The 14,945-nt window shown below is 46.9% G+C and overlaps 1 protein-coding gene across 1 annotated transcript; it reads left to right on the top strand.

Annotated features, from left to right (window-relative positions):
• The first annotated feature begins 622 nt into the window (after positions 1 to 622).
• On the top strand, positions 623 to 8,358 carry ATP6V1G1 (ATPase H+ transporting V1 subunit G1). Its single transcript, XM_044265056.1, has 3 exons — positions 623 to 806; positions 4,452 to 4,552; positions 7,556 to 8,358. Exons 1-3 carry the CDS (start codon positions 725 to 727, stop codon positions 7,727 to 7,729), a joined length of 357 nt encoding a protein of 118 aa, XP_044120991.1. The 5' UTR covers positions 623 to 724; the 3' UTR covers positions 7,730 to 8,358.
• Positions 8,359 to 14,945: the final 6,587 nt, after the last annotated feature.

Below are 14,945 nucleotides of genomic sequence, written 5' to 3'. Positions count from 1 at the left end.
ACTCTACCAGAGACTTTATCTTGCTCTCTGCTATTTCCTCAGTACCAACAGTGGTCTAGGATCACAGCAGGCATTCATTAAATATTTATGGAAAATAGTCCAGCTTGTCCCTAACTGGGATACAGCGAAGGAAAGCATCCTCCCCCAAATCACACAGCATATTAATGTTAGATCTGTCCCCAAGTACCCTATTCCCAGTCCACGCTCTATGCCCTGAGCCTGGTAAAACTTTTCTTAACATGCCTCCTAATGTATTCAAGTGCCAAGGAACCTTCCAGAAAGGGGGAGAGGGTGAAGCAGGGTGCAAAACGGGAAGCTATTTGTGTTTTGACCTGACTCCTTCTCTCCCGACCTTAATGCGGGCATGTTGCAAAGTAAGGGATTACAGCAATAACGACGTGGCGCCCCAACTGAACCGGGGAAGGAACAGCCACACGTTGGAGCAGGACGAGGCCGAGTGGGGGATGGGTGAAAGGCAGAAGACAGATCCTGCGCAGGCGCAGCCGCGACGCTCTGCCCTTCCTTGCCCGCCCCACCCCTTCCCTCTCCAGTCACTAGACGCCGAGTGCAATCAGCTGACGCTGCGCTGCGGTCATCACGTGATGGTGGGCGGGGCGCTGGCTCAGAGCGCAGGCGCAGATCTTAGGCGGCTGGGTCAGCTGACCCGAGGGACCCGCTCGAACCGATTTAGGCCGCTTCCCTCGGCCTTAGAGTCGCCACCGCCATGGCCAGCCAGTCGCAGGGGATCCAGCAGCTGCTGCAGGCCGAGAAGCGGGCTGCCGAGAAGGTGTCGGAGGCCCGCAAGCGTGAGTTACGGGGCGGGGCGGCCAGGCGTGGCGTGGGTGCAGAGATCGTGGATGAGGCCCCAAAACTGAGGCGTGGAGGGGTGGTGACCGTCGCGGAAGCTTGTGAGTCTCGAAGCTGTCTGGACGTGAGACTCCGGAAGGCTTGTAGGCCGACTGGAAGCTGTGATGTGGGGTAGTGGATAGGACGAAGAAACAATAGTAGATGACCTTCTTGGGATCTGGGAGGGGTGTGGAATGGGGTGTTCAAAGGGAAATCGTCGTCTTTGCCCCTTTGTGTTGCTCTGTCTCAGTGTGCAGAGCTGCCGTCCATGCTGTTGCTCAGGCTGGAAACAGTCCTCTTGCCACGTCTCTTCCTCCTCGCCACGTTTAGTCAGTCGCCTAGATGTTTATTATGGCTGTTCGCTTTCCCCCCTCCCTACGGTTAGCATCTTAATCCGAGACATTAGATTTTCTGAGGCTCCGGTACCAGCCTGGTGCGTTAATTTCTTTAAAAAAGGTTTTTTTTTTTTTAAATGTGGTTAATATGTGCCAGACGCCTTGGCGCTGTGCTCCAGTGTCTCTATCAACACGGTATTCAGAGTCCCAGAGAAGGAAGCAGATAACTGGGTGGGTTAGTAGCAGGTGACATGAAGGCTAGAGTTGAGAAATGTAAGGTTGCTCAAGAACTTCACAGGTGGTTCTGATCTAGACTGGTGCGTGGGAGAAGGCCACCTCCTTCAAGTCCATTTTCCTTACTGCAGTCAGAGCCCTCCCTGGGATGCACATCACAGTCAGCAAACTTGTGCGGAAGAATAAAGCTCAGATTCCTTCAGAGGGTGTAGGCCGCGTTTTTTGGTCCTGGGTCTAGCTTTCTCCCCTTATTTCATTTTTAGGTTCTCTCCTCCAGGCATCCTGAACCGCTGTGATGCCTGTGTGACCTGCCAGCCTTTGCACAGCTCTCTTCTCTGTTTGGAAATGCTCTTTTCTAGTTTCTACTCTCTTTTATCTAACACTTAACTTGTCCTTCAGATCTCAAAATGTAGGCAGCGGTTCTTCCAGGAAGCCATCCCTGCTTTGTCCTTCTCCTCTCGGGCTAGGCCAGGATTCCTTCCTAAGACCTTATTTTGTCATCGCTGTGCAATAACTTTTTTTTTTTATGTGGCTCAGTCACTAGACTAAGCTCCTGGATTGGAGGGACTATGTGCAAATTCAGTTGTATGTATTCATTTTCCCATCTGGCGGGATAGGTATTTTTATCCCTTTTATACAGATGGGTGAAGTGAGGCTTAGAGAAAGGATTTGACCATATCCTGGGAAGCAGCCTAGTAGCCTAGAGGCTTCGTTTTCCATGCAAGGATAAAATAGCAAGAACTGTTACTCTTAGTAATTCCTCGGTCTCCGTCTTTCTCCTGTTAAAAGACTTAAACTTTTATTCCACTCCCAAGCAGATTTCAAGCATTTCTTGTAATTTCTGGATGAGGGGTTGTGTGATACTCTGTGTTTCACAGGAAAAGCTTTCATTGAGGGAACCAGAGATGGGAATGAGCCTTTTACTCTTGCTCTGGTAACTGGAAAGTTCTCTGTTCTTTATAGACTGTTTCTCATCATGCTCTTTATAAAGTATTTCCAGAATGACTTAGCCTTTGTCCCGTGATGACTTATTAGTAACAGAAGTTGTGTCTGTTGAGAAGCATGTGAGATAATTTGGGGGAGGTGCAGGAACAAACACTTGGAGTATGGTAAGAATAATTCTGAGTGTCTTGGAGGTGGGGATCACCTTTTACATTTTTCTCTCTCATCAAGCTTGGTGCAAGGTCTTGTATATCTCCGATAGCTATTAGGTGTTTACTGAATGACTCTGTTTTAAAGGAGTGAGTTTATAGCTAGTGTACATAACAGAATTTGCAGTAACTAGGAACGGAAGTATTGACAAGAACTACAGTTTGAAAAGAATCACTGCCTTTCTTGATCTGTAGTTAGAGTTAACTTGTCCATTTAGGAATTGATGTGACAGAATGGTCCAGCCTACATTTTTTGTGAAATCGTTGCTTTGGACCACAAAACTGAATTGTGTTACTGTTTATTTTATTGGAATAAAACAAAATATTGGGGGGCGCCTGGGTGGCTCAGTGGGTTAAAGCCTCTGCCTTCGGCTCAGATCATGATCCCAGGGTCCTGGGATCAAGCCCCGCATCGGGCTCTCTGCTCAGCAGGGAGCCTGCTTCCCTTCCTCTCTGTCTGCCTGCCTCTCTGCCTACTCGTGATCTCTGTCGAATAAATAAATAAAAAATCTTAAAAAAAAATTGGCTCCCTGAAAAATAAACTTAGAAACGTGATTTCCTGTTGGAATATTTATTTTTGGTTTTCAAAGAAGCCTATCAGAATTGAACTTTGAAGATACCTGACGGGCAGAGAATTCAGAGAGCTGTGGGGATTGGGAGTGATGAGGAGAGTGGTTTTGTGAAGTTATGTGGAGCTAGCCTAATGTTTGAACCATAAATGTTATTTGTAGATTGGAAAAGATCTTTGGCTTTGTAATAATGGCATTGAATGTAGCTGTTGAGGATGGCCTGTGGAGAAGAGGGGTAGAACTAGGCTCACGTGGATAGCAGTAGGCCCTAAATAAGACTGGAGTAAAATACACTTGCAGAAGCAGTCTCTGGGTGCTCGGAGACATCTGTTGATTGTTTTTACCAGAAATTTCATGGAGTGTTGATGTTGTGGAGTCATTATACATCCTGTTCTTCATTAGGAGGTGGGAGATAAAATTTAGTTTCATTTGCCTACATGGTTTGAGTGGGATTTGAGAAGTTGATATACAATGATGTCTAATAAAGCTTACTCTTAGATACAGGATGGTTTATGTTCTAAATTAAGTAAATGCCCAGGTTGATCATCTAAGACTCTTCTCCCCCTCTCCATTTGAGTGTCAGAGAAGTTTGATCCAGTGAGCAAAGATTCAAAGCAAAGACTCTATGCTGTTTGGCCTTGTGGTCTGTTTTCATACAGGCTCTGATGGCATCTAGAGAATTTTTCAAACTGTATGTTTATTCTCTTCAAGAAATCAGAGTACCTGTATTTCCTCACTTAGATGCTTGTCTTAACTGTCCAGGATCCCCCATTCCGGATTCCTTCTCAGAACTACTTTCCTTACTTATTTCCTTGCACACAGGCATGGTTTTTCCTTTCCAATATTACATCATCTGTTTCATTAGTTACATTTTAGGTTGATGTCCCTTGGGAGCATATTAGTCTCCTTGCTCAGCTTCTAAGGAGAGCGCCAGTTGTAATCAGCAGGATCCTTACGTGTTTACTTCTTGGGAAGAGGAAGAGTTTCCCAGATGGCTAAATCCCCCATTTTGTCTTGGTTTTGAGTAGTGGAGATTGAGAGAATATTCTGACACATTGCAGATTCTTTCCCATCATTTATAGTCTGTAGTTACGGAAGATGGTCCTTTTTACCTAATCACAAGTACAGCCTGGAGAGGGCAGGAACCTATACTCTTGAGTTATCTCTGAATTCCCTCTTCTATGCATGTCTCTTGGGACTGTACCTTTAATAAAAGTTTTTCCTTGTTTACTGTTAGAATTTACCATCTTAGTCTCTGCTTCCTCTTCTCCTTGTCTTTAACCACTTCTTGATGTAGATTTTTCCTTTGAAAACAGGAAAGAACCGGAGGCTGAAGCAGGCCAAAGAAGAAGCTCAGGCTGAAATTGAACAATACCGCCTGCAAAGAGAGAAGGAGTTCAAGGCCAAGGAAGCTGCGGTGGGCCTGGTTTATATTCATTACTGCTTTCGTGTCTTGAGGCTTTCCTCTTCTCCTTTTTTTCCCAGGTTCTCAAAATATGCATCAGAGCTGGGAGATTGTGATTCTGGTTGAAAATTGAAATTTTGACTATTAAATGTCCAGGCTGAGTTGCTAGGTGATCAGTTTTTAACTAACTTTGAATCCTAGTCTTCACTTACTCAGATCATTTCACGAATACCTGTTGAGCTTGTTAACCTGTGCCCGATGTTAGGGAACCAGCTGTGAACAGAAATAGACATGGTCCCCCCCTCATGGAGCTTAGCTTACAGTCTCATGGTCAGGGAGACAGTAATAAAGTGCGAGTCATGCAGACCTACAGCTGTGAGAGGGGCTGTGGCAGTCATAATGTCCATTAGCTGGAGCCCACTCCAGTGTGGTAGAGACACTTAGCAACAGTGTGGGCTGGGCTACGAAGCAGAAGATGGCATGCAATAGTAGTACAACAACAGATCACGAAGCAGGGAGAATTCTGGAAAGGGGAAAGGCTGGAGGAGGGTTTCACAGAGGAAAGAAACTCTTATCAGGACTCTTGGATACAAGTGGCAGGAAACAATTCAAACTAGTTTCCACAAAATGGAATTTATTGGCTTATGTAATTAAAGAGCCAGGTGAAGGGCTAACTCTGTTTTGATCCAGGAGCTTCAATAATGCTCTCAGGACATTATTTCCATCTCTCAGCTCTGCCCTTGTCTTTGTGGGCTTCATTCTCAAGTTCTCCCTTGTGACCTTCACTGGTTTCAGGCACACACCATCCCATGCCCAAGTCCAGTGATGAAAGGCACATGCCTCCCTTGTTGCAGTAAATAGCAAAAGTGTCCTCCATCTTTGGACTGCCCCAGTGATATTCAAACTTGAAGTGTCCCTGACTCTTGAACTGAGGCAGATTGGTGCTGTCAGTGGTCAGACTGTCGACAAAACATTGCAGCAGTCCTCATGTTAGGGCACCTGCCTCGGCTTATTTGTACGTCGATGCCGTCGTTGCTCATAGAGACAGGAGCAGTGCTGTGGGGCAGGCATGAGCTCTGAGGTTTCCTAGCAGTGTTCAGTGTAACCCCTTCAGCTTGGACACAGCTGACTGAGGCCTGGCTTGTGGTTTATAGTCACAGAACAGAGATCATGTCCCCCTTTCCCTACCCCCACCCCCAGTAGGGTTATGGACCTTTAAAAATAAGAATTAGCAACTGAGCTAATTAGCAACTGAGCTAATTCTCTATTCTGCCAGTATGAATAGTTACAATAAAATGCGAAGACTCCCAAGTGTGGATTCAGGAAACGCGGGTTAGAGTCTTTACATGTTCACTTCGAGCTCTTTGAGCCTCGGTTTTCTCATCTGTGAGAAAGAGAGTGATGGCCTCTGTGCAGGTTATGGAGGACTAGGTGACATGCGAGAGAAGGCTTTCCCCTTGTGCACGGTCACGTGTGTACAGCTAGGGAGGGCTAGAGTTAATGCACACGGAAAGAGGCAGGAGCAAGTTAGAAGATAGAAGCGGTCAGACACAAAAAAGTTTGTCTTCAAGATCCTGATAGGGAGACTTCCTTAAGCTATTTCCTCAAGCTCCGGGATGAACTCTCCCCACCTCCATTCCTTCCGGGGGACCCCTCCTTCTGCTCTGTATGTAAGTTGCGTGGAGGCCTGTCTGCCTATGCAGGGGAACACGGTGCTCTGGGCTTCCTGTGGAAACCCTTCACCCCATCACTCCCTGTGTGGCCTCAGCATTTGCGCAATCCCTCCTTGAGGTCCGAGCCATCCCCTCTTTCAGCACCCTGGGTCAGCTGCTCCCTGGACAGGGCCCTGACCTCCATTCTGCCTCTGGCTGGGTTGCCTTCTCTGGTCTGGTAAGTTCCAACAGGGCCTGCCTCTCCTGGGGCCTCCAAGAAAAGTATTTTTTATGGCTTTCTCCTTCTGTTATTGACCTGTTAATAAAGACTTTTAGTAAGAAGAAGAACCTGATAGTTCTCATTTTAACAAAGTAGGCCTATACTTGACAGAAAGCCAGCCATACCATGAAGACCCAGGATAAAAGAAAATTTATCCATCACTGTGTGTTAAAGTGTGTGTTAAATTGTGAATGGAGATCGAAAGAGTTAGACATGATTAAAAATTGAAGCAGTAAAACAGGGTGACAATGAAGATAGTCTCCCTCCCACCCAGACCTTCAGTTTTCCTCAGAAACCGTCACTATTAATAGTTTCTAGCATATTCTGCTAGAATATTTATATTTGAAAGAATAGGTGTCGTGTATTGATAATACTGGGGAACCTGCTGCTTAATGTCAGAGCTGGAACATGAACCAGTTATGCAGAAACTGTTCCTCCAAAACTGCATTCTCTTGTGTTTTATTTTATTTTATTTTTTGTTTTATTTTTATTTTTTTTTATTTTTAAGCGGTTTTCTTTCTTTCTTAATATACCATGATTTATCTCTCCCTTTTAAAACCACACAAAGAGACACATTTACTAACCACACTGACACCATTTTGTATCTTGCTTTTTTTCCTCCTTAAACTGCGTATTTTACAGTTCATTCCATTTTGCTGCACATGTCTACTTTATCTTTCTTTATAGCCGAGGACGTTCTCTGGTAGAGATGCACCATAATTTGTTATGTTCTCAGGTATGGGATCTTTGGGTTTATTCCAGTCTTGGTTAGGGCTGTACATTAGACTCTGGAGCATGTGAATATATTGTTCTCCAGGGGAATTTCTGAGCCATGGAAATGCTGTGCAGTTTACCTTTTGATAGATCGTTGAAGGTTGGCCACCAAAGTGATTGCCTCAGTTTTTGTTTCCGTTAACCAGGAACACCACCTTCCCCACGTGCTCGTCAGTCACGAGGTAATATGGCCCACTGCTGATTATTTGTATCCCCTGCTGAGACTTGGTTTCTCCAGAACTAAGGAGGAGGCGCCAGTCCAAGCTCTGACCTGACCTTCCCTGTGTGTCCTTACCCCCCCAACTCCAGGCTCTGGGATCCCACGGCAGCTGCAGCACTGAAGTGGAGAAGGAGACCCAGGAGAAGATGACCATCCTGCAGACCTACTTCCAGCAGAACAGGGATGAAGTCCTGGATAACCTCCTGGCCTTTGTCTGTGACATCCGGCCGGAAATCCATGAAAACTACCGCATCAATGGATAAGGGGAGGAAAGAGCAGCTCTGCGTGCAGATTGGCATGTTAGATACCTTCATGGAAAACGAAGCTTCAGCAAAGCTTGAGTAACTACATCCTTGGGAAAAGGCATTAAATTATTTCTGTATATTATGTTTTAGGTCCCTTCACTTTTTGGAGAATAGCAAATCTAGCTTCTTTGTACAAACGTAGAGCTTATCCAAAGATTTTCTCCTTTTACCTCATATTTCTTAGAAATTTAATGTGTATACGTGGTTTGTTTTCCTATGCCTTTTAGCTCAAGCAACATATATATCAGTACTTTTCTTTCTTAGATGTAGAAAAAAAATTTTTTTTTTTTTTTTTTTTAAAAAGAAAGAAAGGGATTAAATTTTTTTTTCCCTAAAGCTTTCTTGAAGGTCAGGGGCTTTATCTATGAAAAAGTAGTAAATAGTTATTTGTAACTTGTGTGAAGCAGCAGCCAGCCTTAAAATAGTCCTTTCTGGCTAAGGGTAGAACAACGAATACTAGGATATATTGTTCAGGCTGCTTTTAGTTTCTCTTAATCAAAATTATTAGATGATAGAATTCAAGAACTTGTTACATGTTATTACTTGGTGTACTGATAATCATTTAAAAGTAAAGACATTGTCATGCATTTCCCCCGCTCTGGTTCTTTCTTTTTGGTAATGCAGACTGCATTTTGACCCAGATGTTCTGCAGAACTTCTTAGGAAATTAAATTAGCACATGCAGCACATACAATTTGCATGCATACACAAGATATTTGTGGTATGTATCTGAGCAGGAAGGAAGTCACTTGTGATTTCACCCAGCAATTGGTTCAAAAAACAGCATCCGACCAGTAGTAAGCCTGCAGTTTGCCTTTTCTCTAGAGCACCCTGGACTGGGATAGCCTTGGGCAAGTTATCAAGCATATGTCTTCCCTGGTGGGCTACATGATATGTGTAATACCTATAGGAACTTCACACTAAACTCTTAAAAGTTAAATGCTCTGTGACTCTCCGTTAGCCTAAAGTCTTTAGATGCAAAATAATTTCTAGTAGATAAGAACAGTTGGAAGAGAACCTGGGATTTCCTCGCTCATTTTGAGAAAGGACGAGAGCATTAGATGCCCTTTAAAGAAATCACATTTTATGAGGCCCAGCATGGGTTGATTTTAGGCTGTGTCTGTCTCTAGTTACTGTTTCTTTTTATAGTAGGATTCCTCAAAAGAGTTCCATGTGAGCTTTTCCAGTTTTGACTGAAAACACTCTAGTCAGGCTTGCCATGCCACTGAAAGTGAGTGCCAAGGTCAGCAGTGATGACTGCAGTGAGAGGTACAGTCTTCCTCGGCCTTGACTTTCAGTCCTGTTTGACAGGGTCGATCAGTTCTTCTTGAGGCACTTCCGTAGCTTTAGTTCTCTTGCTTTAGTTCTAACTCCTCTTTTCCCAGGGCTTTGTTCTTGAACGTCTCTGTGCTCGTTCCCTTGTTGAAACCCACCTTCTCTTGGATTTAAACACCATCTCTGTTGAAGACTCGAGTTTATATTCAGCTTCTCTCCCCTGAACTCAAGCTGTCAATTGCGTCTTTGCTATTTTGGTTTGGATATCTAGTAAACATCTCCATCGTAATGTCATCCACGTGGTACCAGGGTTGGTTGGGACTTGACTTCCTGGTGTTGCTGAGTGCCGCAAAGTCCATCTCTGCCTGCTGCAAATTCGGATTTCCCAAACTGGAGGAGCATGAAGGAGCAACACCTGCATTCACCAGTTCAGATGCAGTATCTAACCTGTTTGCCACCAGTATTTTCATCCTGGGTTCATAGGGTTCTACTTAACCTACCTTTCTGCCTGACTCTTCACTTCCAGCTGACCAGCTGAGTGTTGGTAAAGTTGAAGAAGCAACATAAGTCCTTTAGGAGTGTGGTCCAGGGTCAGTTGAGAGATAAGATCTGAAAAGAGCTTGGTGGTTTGGGAGAGAGGAACTTAAATGGTCTGAAGAGTGATGGAATGTCAAGTGAGTGGAAAGACTTGGCCGTGAAGGGCAGGGGGAAGAGGGGCAGTAGTGGTGGATGGCGGAGGTGGTTTAAGGGAGGTGAGAACATGTTTAGAGAGGGTAGGGAAGCGAATAGAGGGAGTGAGACTGGAGAAGGTCTTCCGGTTGGAGAGTGAGCCCGGAGAGGTCCGGAGGTTGCTGGAGCTGGAGCACAGATGAGGGGAACTAGTTCTAGCCTTCAAGCTTGGTGGAACTCAGGGAAAATGGTGGGTGTTTGCGTCCTGCTAGGCCAGTTGAAACCGTCTCTGGGAGTGGGGCCAGGACAGATGTTTTAAAATCTCCCTTGGGGAGGGCCTTCCATTGTGGCCCGATATGAGAAACTAGCATCTCTTTGGTTCTTTGGCCACTAAGGCAGATGATGGTTCTGACGTGGAATGAACTAATACACACGTACATGTAGAACGGTGTGTGATTTGTTCCCATTGAACATAAAAAAGGATATTCACATGCCTGTACTTGAATATATACAGAGGATAGAAGAAATAAGTGCTAGTTGTTAATCTCAGAAGAATGGTCTGGGCTGTGATGGGAGGGTGTTTTTTTTTTTTTTTTGACTTTTTATTTCCAGGGTCCCTCAGTGGTGTCCCTGGCCTCTACCCACTGGTTGCCAGTAGTATCCCTTCAGCTGTGACAACCAAGAACACCTCTGTTGTCAGGTATCCCCTGGGGGCCCAGACCACCCCCCAGTTAAGAACCATGTCCTAGAGTAATTCTTAAAGTACCACTGTGATTCCTGGAACACTCCAGGTACTCAGCAAAAATTTTCTGATTTTTATAAAATTTTTCCTTTTCCCTCTTAATCATCCTTGATTTGCATGTCTATTACTAGCCATTACTGGTCCCTATAGGATATGCTGAAATCCCAGTGGTTAATACAAAGGTCTATTTCTTACACTGTTGGATGACTGCAGGGCAGCTGTTCTGGGGGTGTCAGTGACTCAGTTTACTTCCACTTTGCCACTCTACCATCTTAGCACATGATTTCCATGATGGCAGAGGCAGGGGAAGGAGAAGTTGGCAAATAAGCACCAGCTTTTACACGCCCCGGTCCTGAAATGACACGTGACACTTGTTCTCAGCCCGTTGACCAGCAGGGGTCCATGAGCCGACCTAACTGCAAGGGGTCTAAGAAGGGAGAGCCCAGGGATATTTGGATATTCAGTGAATAAACAATGCTACAGTTGTTAACAGCTTTCTCCATGCCGGCTGATGTCCGAGAACTGCACTGGTATTACCTAATCCACATAGCGACTTTATTTTGTGGGCTGTGAGGCAGGTTGCAAGGATGAGTGGTGCTGGAGCCCAGACCGAGCCTGGCGGTCTCACTGAGCATCTGTGCCACCCCAGCCTGCGCTCGGCACCAAGCAGACCGAGTTCCACTTTATGCTTCTCACCTGTGTGGTCCTTTTCCCTTGACCTCTCACATCCCAGATTAATTGCTCCTCGGGGCAATTTCTTCTTTTTCTAAATTTTATTTTAAGTAGGCTCCTCGCCCAGCGTGGGGCTTGAAATCACGACTCTGAAATCAAGAGTTTGTGCTCCACAGACCGAGTCAGCCAGGTGCCCCTCCTCCGGGCAATTTCGTGTCACGTGAATCTGGTGTTTAGAGAGCAGGATGCCCTCAGCACTGCCCATTACAAGCACAGAAACTGGCCGTTCCGTTCCGTGCTAGTGCTCAGACCTACTTAAATTCTTGGTAGAAGGCATAAAATGGCTTCTAGAAAGACCTTGTGTGTAATACCTACAAATTCTCTGAAGATGTACCATTCCCACTTCATGGGCAGGAAAAACACCCTGAGTTTCCGAAAGGTGATGCTGTTTGTCAGAGGCCATATGTGGAACCTCTGCGATGTTCAAGGGAGGGAGCCTAGGTTCCAGGCGCTTTGGTCAACATACAGCGCCCCCGCAGTTCAAGTGTGTGATCCCACTTCCGGGCATGGGAAAGCTGAGGCCCAGAGAGGCTTCTATCATGCTCAAGGTCACAGAGCAGGGAAGTGGCAGAGTGGGCAGCAAGTCCAATCAGATCAGCCTGAAGGCTGCAAAGGAAAACTCTCCCTGCTCTGCCCGCACCCTTTTCCCGGGGACTAGTGGTTGGAGGCCTTAGCCTCCTAAGGCTACAGCCGACGTTCTCTGCACATTTGGTCTTCTATGCCAGGAGATCGATGGTGCCAGAAGTCCATGGAAGCTGCTTGGTGAGAAGGACCTGCTCTGACGAGTCTGGCTTGCTCTTCCATCTTTGACCTCTCCTGTTTTTTCCTCCTCTTCAAGGACAATCTGGCAGGTCTCAGAGTGTTTTTCTCCTCTCAACTGATCTACCACTAAAGTGGCTCTGAAATTGTCAAAAGAGCTTCCACTCAGGCAGGCAATTCCAGTTTTGCTCCCTCCCACTCCCCTTCCCCCGGAGGCCGCTCTGAAGAGCAGGAGAGGCGCGGTCTTTACTGAAAGAGTTGGCCGGTGGTTCTGGGAGAGGAAGCTGCCAGATCATGTCAACATCTATCATCTCTGGCTTGTGAAAAACTTCAAAGGACACTGGCTGGCAGGTCAAAGGTCAGTTCAAGGCCATAGCTCACTGTGTTTGGAGGGGATGAGTGAGGGGGATGGGTGGGCTTGGAGGGCCAGGGGCACACAGCGCCCACCCCCACCCCCAGCCACCCCTTCTCCTACTTGAAAGTAACTTACAAAGGGAAGAGAGTGGCAGCATTCTGGAACATGTGGCAGCAGCTGAAGATAAGATTAGGGGCGAAGCCAGGCTGGTTGTTCCAAGTACACGACTGGGTTGGCCACTGTTGTGCAGTTTTCCAAGGTAAAGACCAGAGGGTGGAAATCTCTAGTTAAAAGACCAAATACTTTGAATTGTTCCCCACCCCCTCCCAGCCAAATGCACGCTCTCCCTCTTTCATTCTCTTTGTACCCATCCATGGCTTTTGCTTTCCTGTGCTGTGTAGAAACAGATGCCTGACACCCAGGCCTCCCTGACAGGAATTCAGAGTAATTTTTTTTTTTTTTTCTGGTTTTCGACCCAGTTTCCCAACAACAACATGTGACTTGTCTTACTGCCCGCACACCTTCTGACAAGGACAGCTGTGTGTTTAGTTCTAAGCACCCATGTGCTGGTGACCTATATTGTGTAGATCTTGTTATGGAGAGCTCACCGTGCAGTGTGGCAGCCAGGATCTCAAGTCAGTGTAATGGAGTCGCTCTCCAATGAAAATTCTGTCGGGTGGGCTTTGGAAATAATTTAAAAAATAGTTTGCATTTACTAACATCAGTTTTATATCAGCAAGCATTCCAGGCATTTTATATACACTTTGAATTTTCCCACCGTCTCTCTGAGGTAGGTATGATTCCCCTTTACACATTAGGAAACTGAGGTGCGAAGCGGTAAAATCACTTGCCCAAGGTCATGGAGCCAATTAGTGGCACAGCCTGGATTTGAACCTGGGTCTGCCTGGCTTCCCGACCTGAATCTCTGTGTGATGTTGTTCAAACTATTTAGGCCACGGCAACATCTTAAGTGGTATGTTTCTAAAGAGAGTCAGGAAGTCGGTGAGTCTAGAACATGCAGCCTAAGATCTAATTCCTGTGCTTTGTTTTTTTTTTTACTCACTCACCCAGCGGTTCTGAGGCCCCCCATGCCCCATCTGCTGCCACACCTGAGGACTCCGCCAGGTGGGGAAGAGCCGCATTCCTTCTCACTTCAGGGCGGCAGGGAGTTGGTAGCCAGCCTCAGACCTGCGTCCGTAACCCTTGCAAACACGACAGAACAGATGTTGCAACTGCTGAGTAATGGTGGCTCTGGCTGGAGCTTGTGGTTACTTGGATTTACCTGAGGCTGAAGGCCTGACGATTCCATTCACTATTTCAGATGCCCGTGGCACATCCTGAGGGCAGGGGGCCGGGGGACAGCTGGGACCGTGGGCGCCAAAGGTTTCTTCTTTCTGGGGAAGGGAACGTTGAACAATGACCACATTACATGCTCGGTGTGTCTGTGGGTTAAACAAGGAGAAAGTTGGTGGGGGGGTGACTGGCTGGGGTCCGGACAGGAACGGGGTTCCCAGAGAAGTGCTCTTTTACCTGAGACCTGAGAATGGGTCCATCAGGTGTTGAGGTGGAACGGGGTTTGGGGCTACTTTCCAGATGGAGAGGAATGGCAACCGCGAGAACTGGAAGTGAGAGGGCATGGGGTTTAGGAGGAACTGAGAAGTGCTCTGTGTTCTTTGAACTTCGGGGTTTTTGGGGTTGGGGGCAGAGCAGGTAAACAGTTCAGGGTAGGCTGGGGTGGGGACGGGCTTGGGCTCACCACATAGAGCCTTGTGAATCTGTCCGGACAGTGCCACTGAAGCCTGCTCCCCAGAGAACTTGACTGGGTTTTACTCACCTTTGCCTGGATTTTCTTCACCTCTCTGTCTTCGTGTGGGGCCCCTACTGCCTCGTGCCCTGGTGCCAGCACTCACTGCGTGCTGACGTTCCAGAAAGGCGAGAAGCGCTTTGCCTGGCTGGCCAAGGATGCCGCTCCCGTCCACCAAAGCCTTCCCCTTAGGCGCTGCATCTTCTAAGTCTTACCATCTCTCAGCTGGGCAGATACCATTCCCCTTCCAGAAAGGAGGGAACCAAAGCTGGGAGGGGTGAGCCCGCCTGTGCACATTCATGTGTCAGTTAGTGCCGGAGCCTGGAGAGCCAGTTCCAAAGGCCCACATCTGCTGTGCTTCCCCAGCACAGGAGACAGATGGGTCCACATGGGCGTTCATGCTAGAGTGACATACAGTGAGAATGCAGAGTCAAGGTCACCTGGCAGAAGAGGCAGGAGTATGCTATCTGACCTTGGGGAGGAGGTGGGCCTTGCTGGAGAGGCAGGATTTGGATGGGTGCTGACTGGGCCACACACCTGTCATAAGACCCCTTTCGAGGTCGCATCAGCAGTTAGAAAATCTCCAATATCCCACGGGCTTTCACTCCTATACCCCCAAATTGTGTTTTAGGAAATTGGGCCACCTAAGTAGGAATCTTGTATACTGTGTTCACTGCTGCCTGGTACAATGCCCGCCACTGAGCAGACACCCAGGGTCCTCTGTTGCCGAAAAAACGAATGAACTTAATCTCTAGCCATCTACTGACTGGATCCTCACTCGCCTGGGGAGTGAGGACGCCTGCACAGCATCTGCGGCTCTGTTCCTCAATCCCTGCTCT

Source organism: Neovison vison, chromosome 9, assembly GCF_020171115.1.
Source record: "Neovison vison isolate M4711 chromosome 9, ASM_NN_V1, whole genome shotgun sequence".
Classification (NCBI taxonomy): Eukaryota; Metazoa; Chordata; class Mammalia; order Carnivora; family Mustelidae; genus Neogale; species Neogale vison.
The sequence above is the reverse complement of the archived record's forward strand: the minus strand, read 5'-3'. Positions and strand labels throughout refer to the sequence as shown.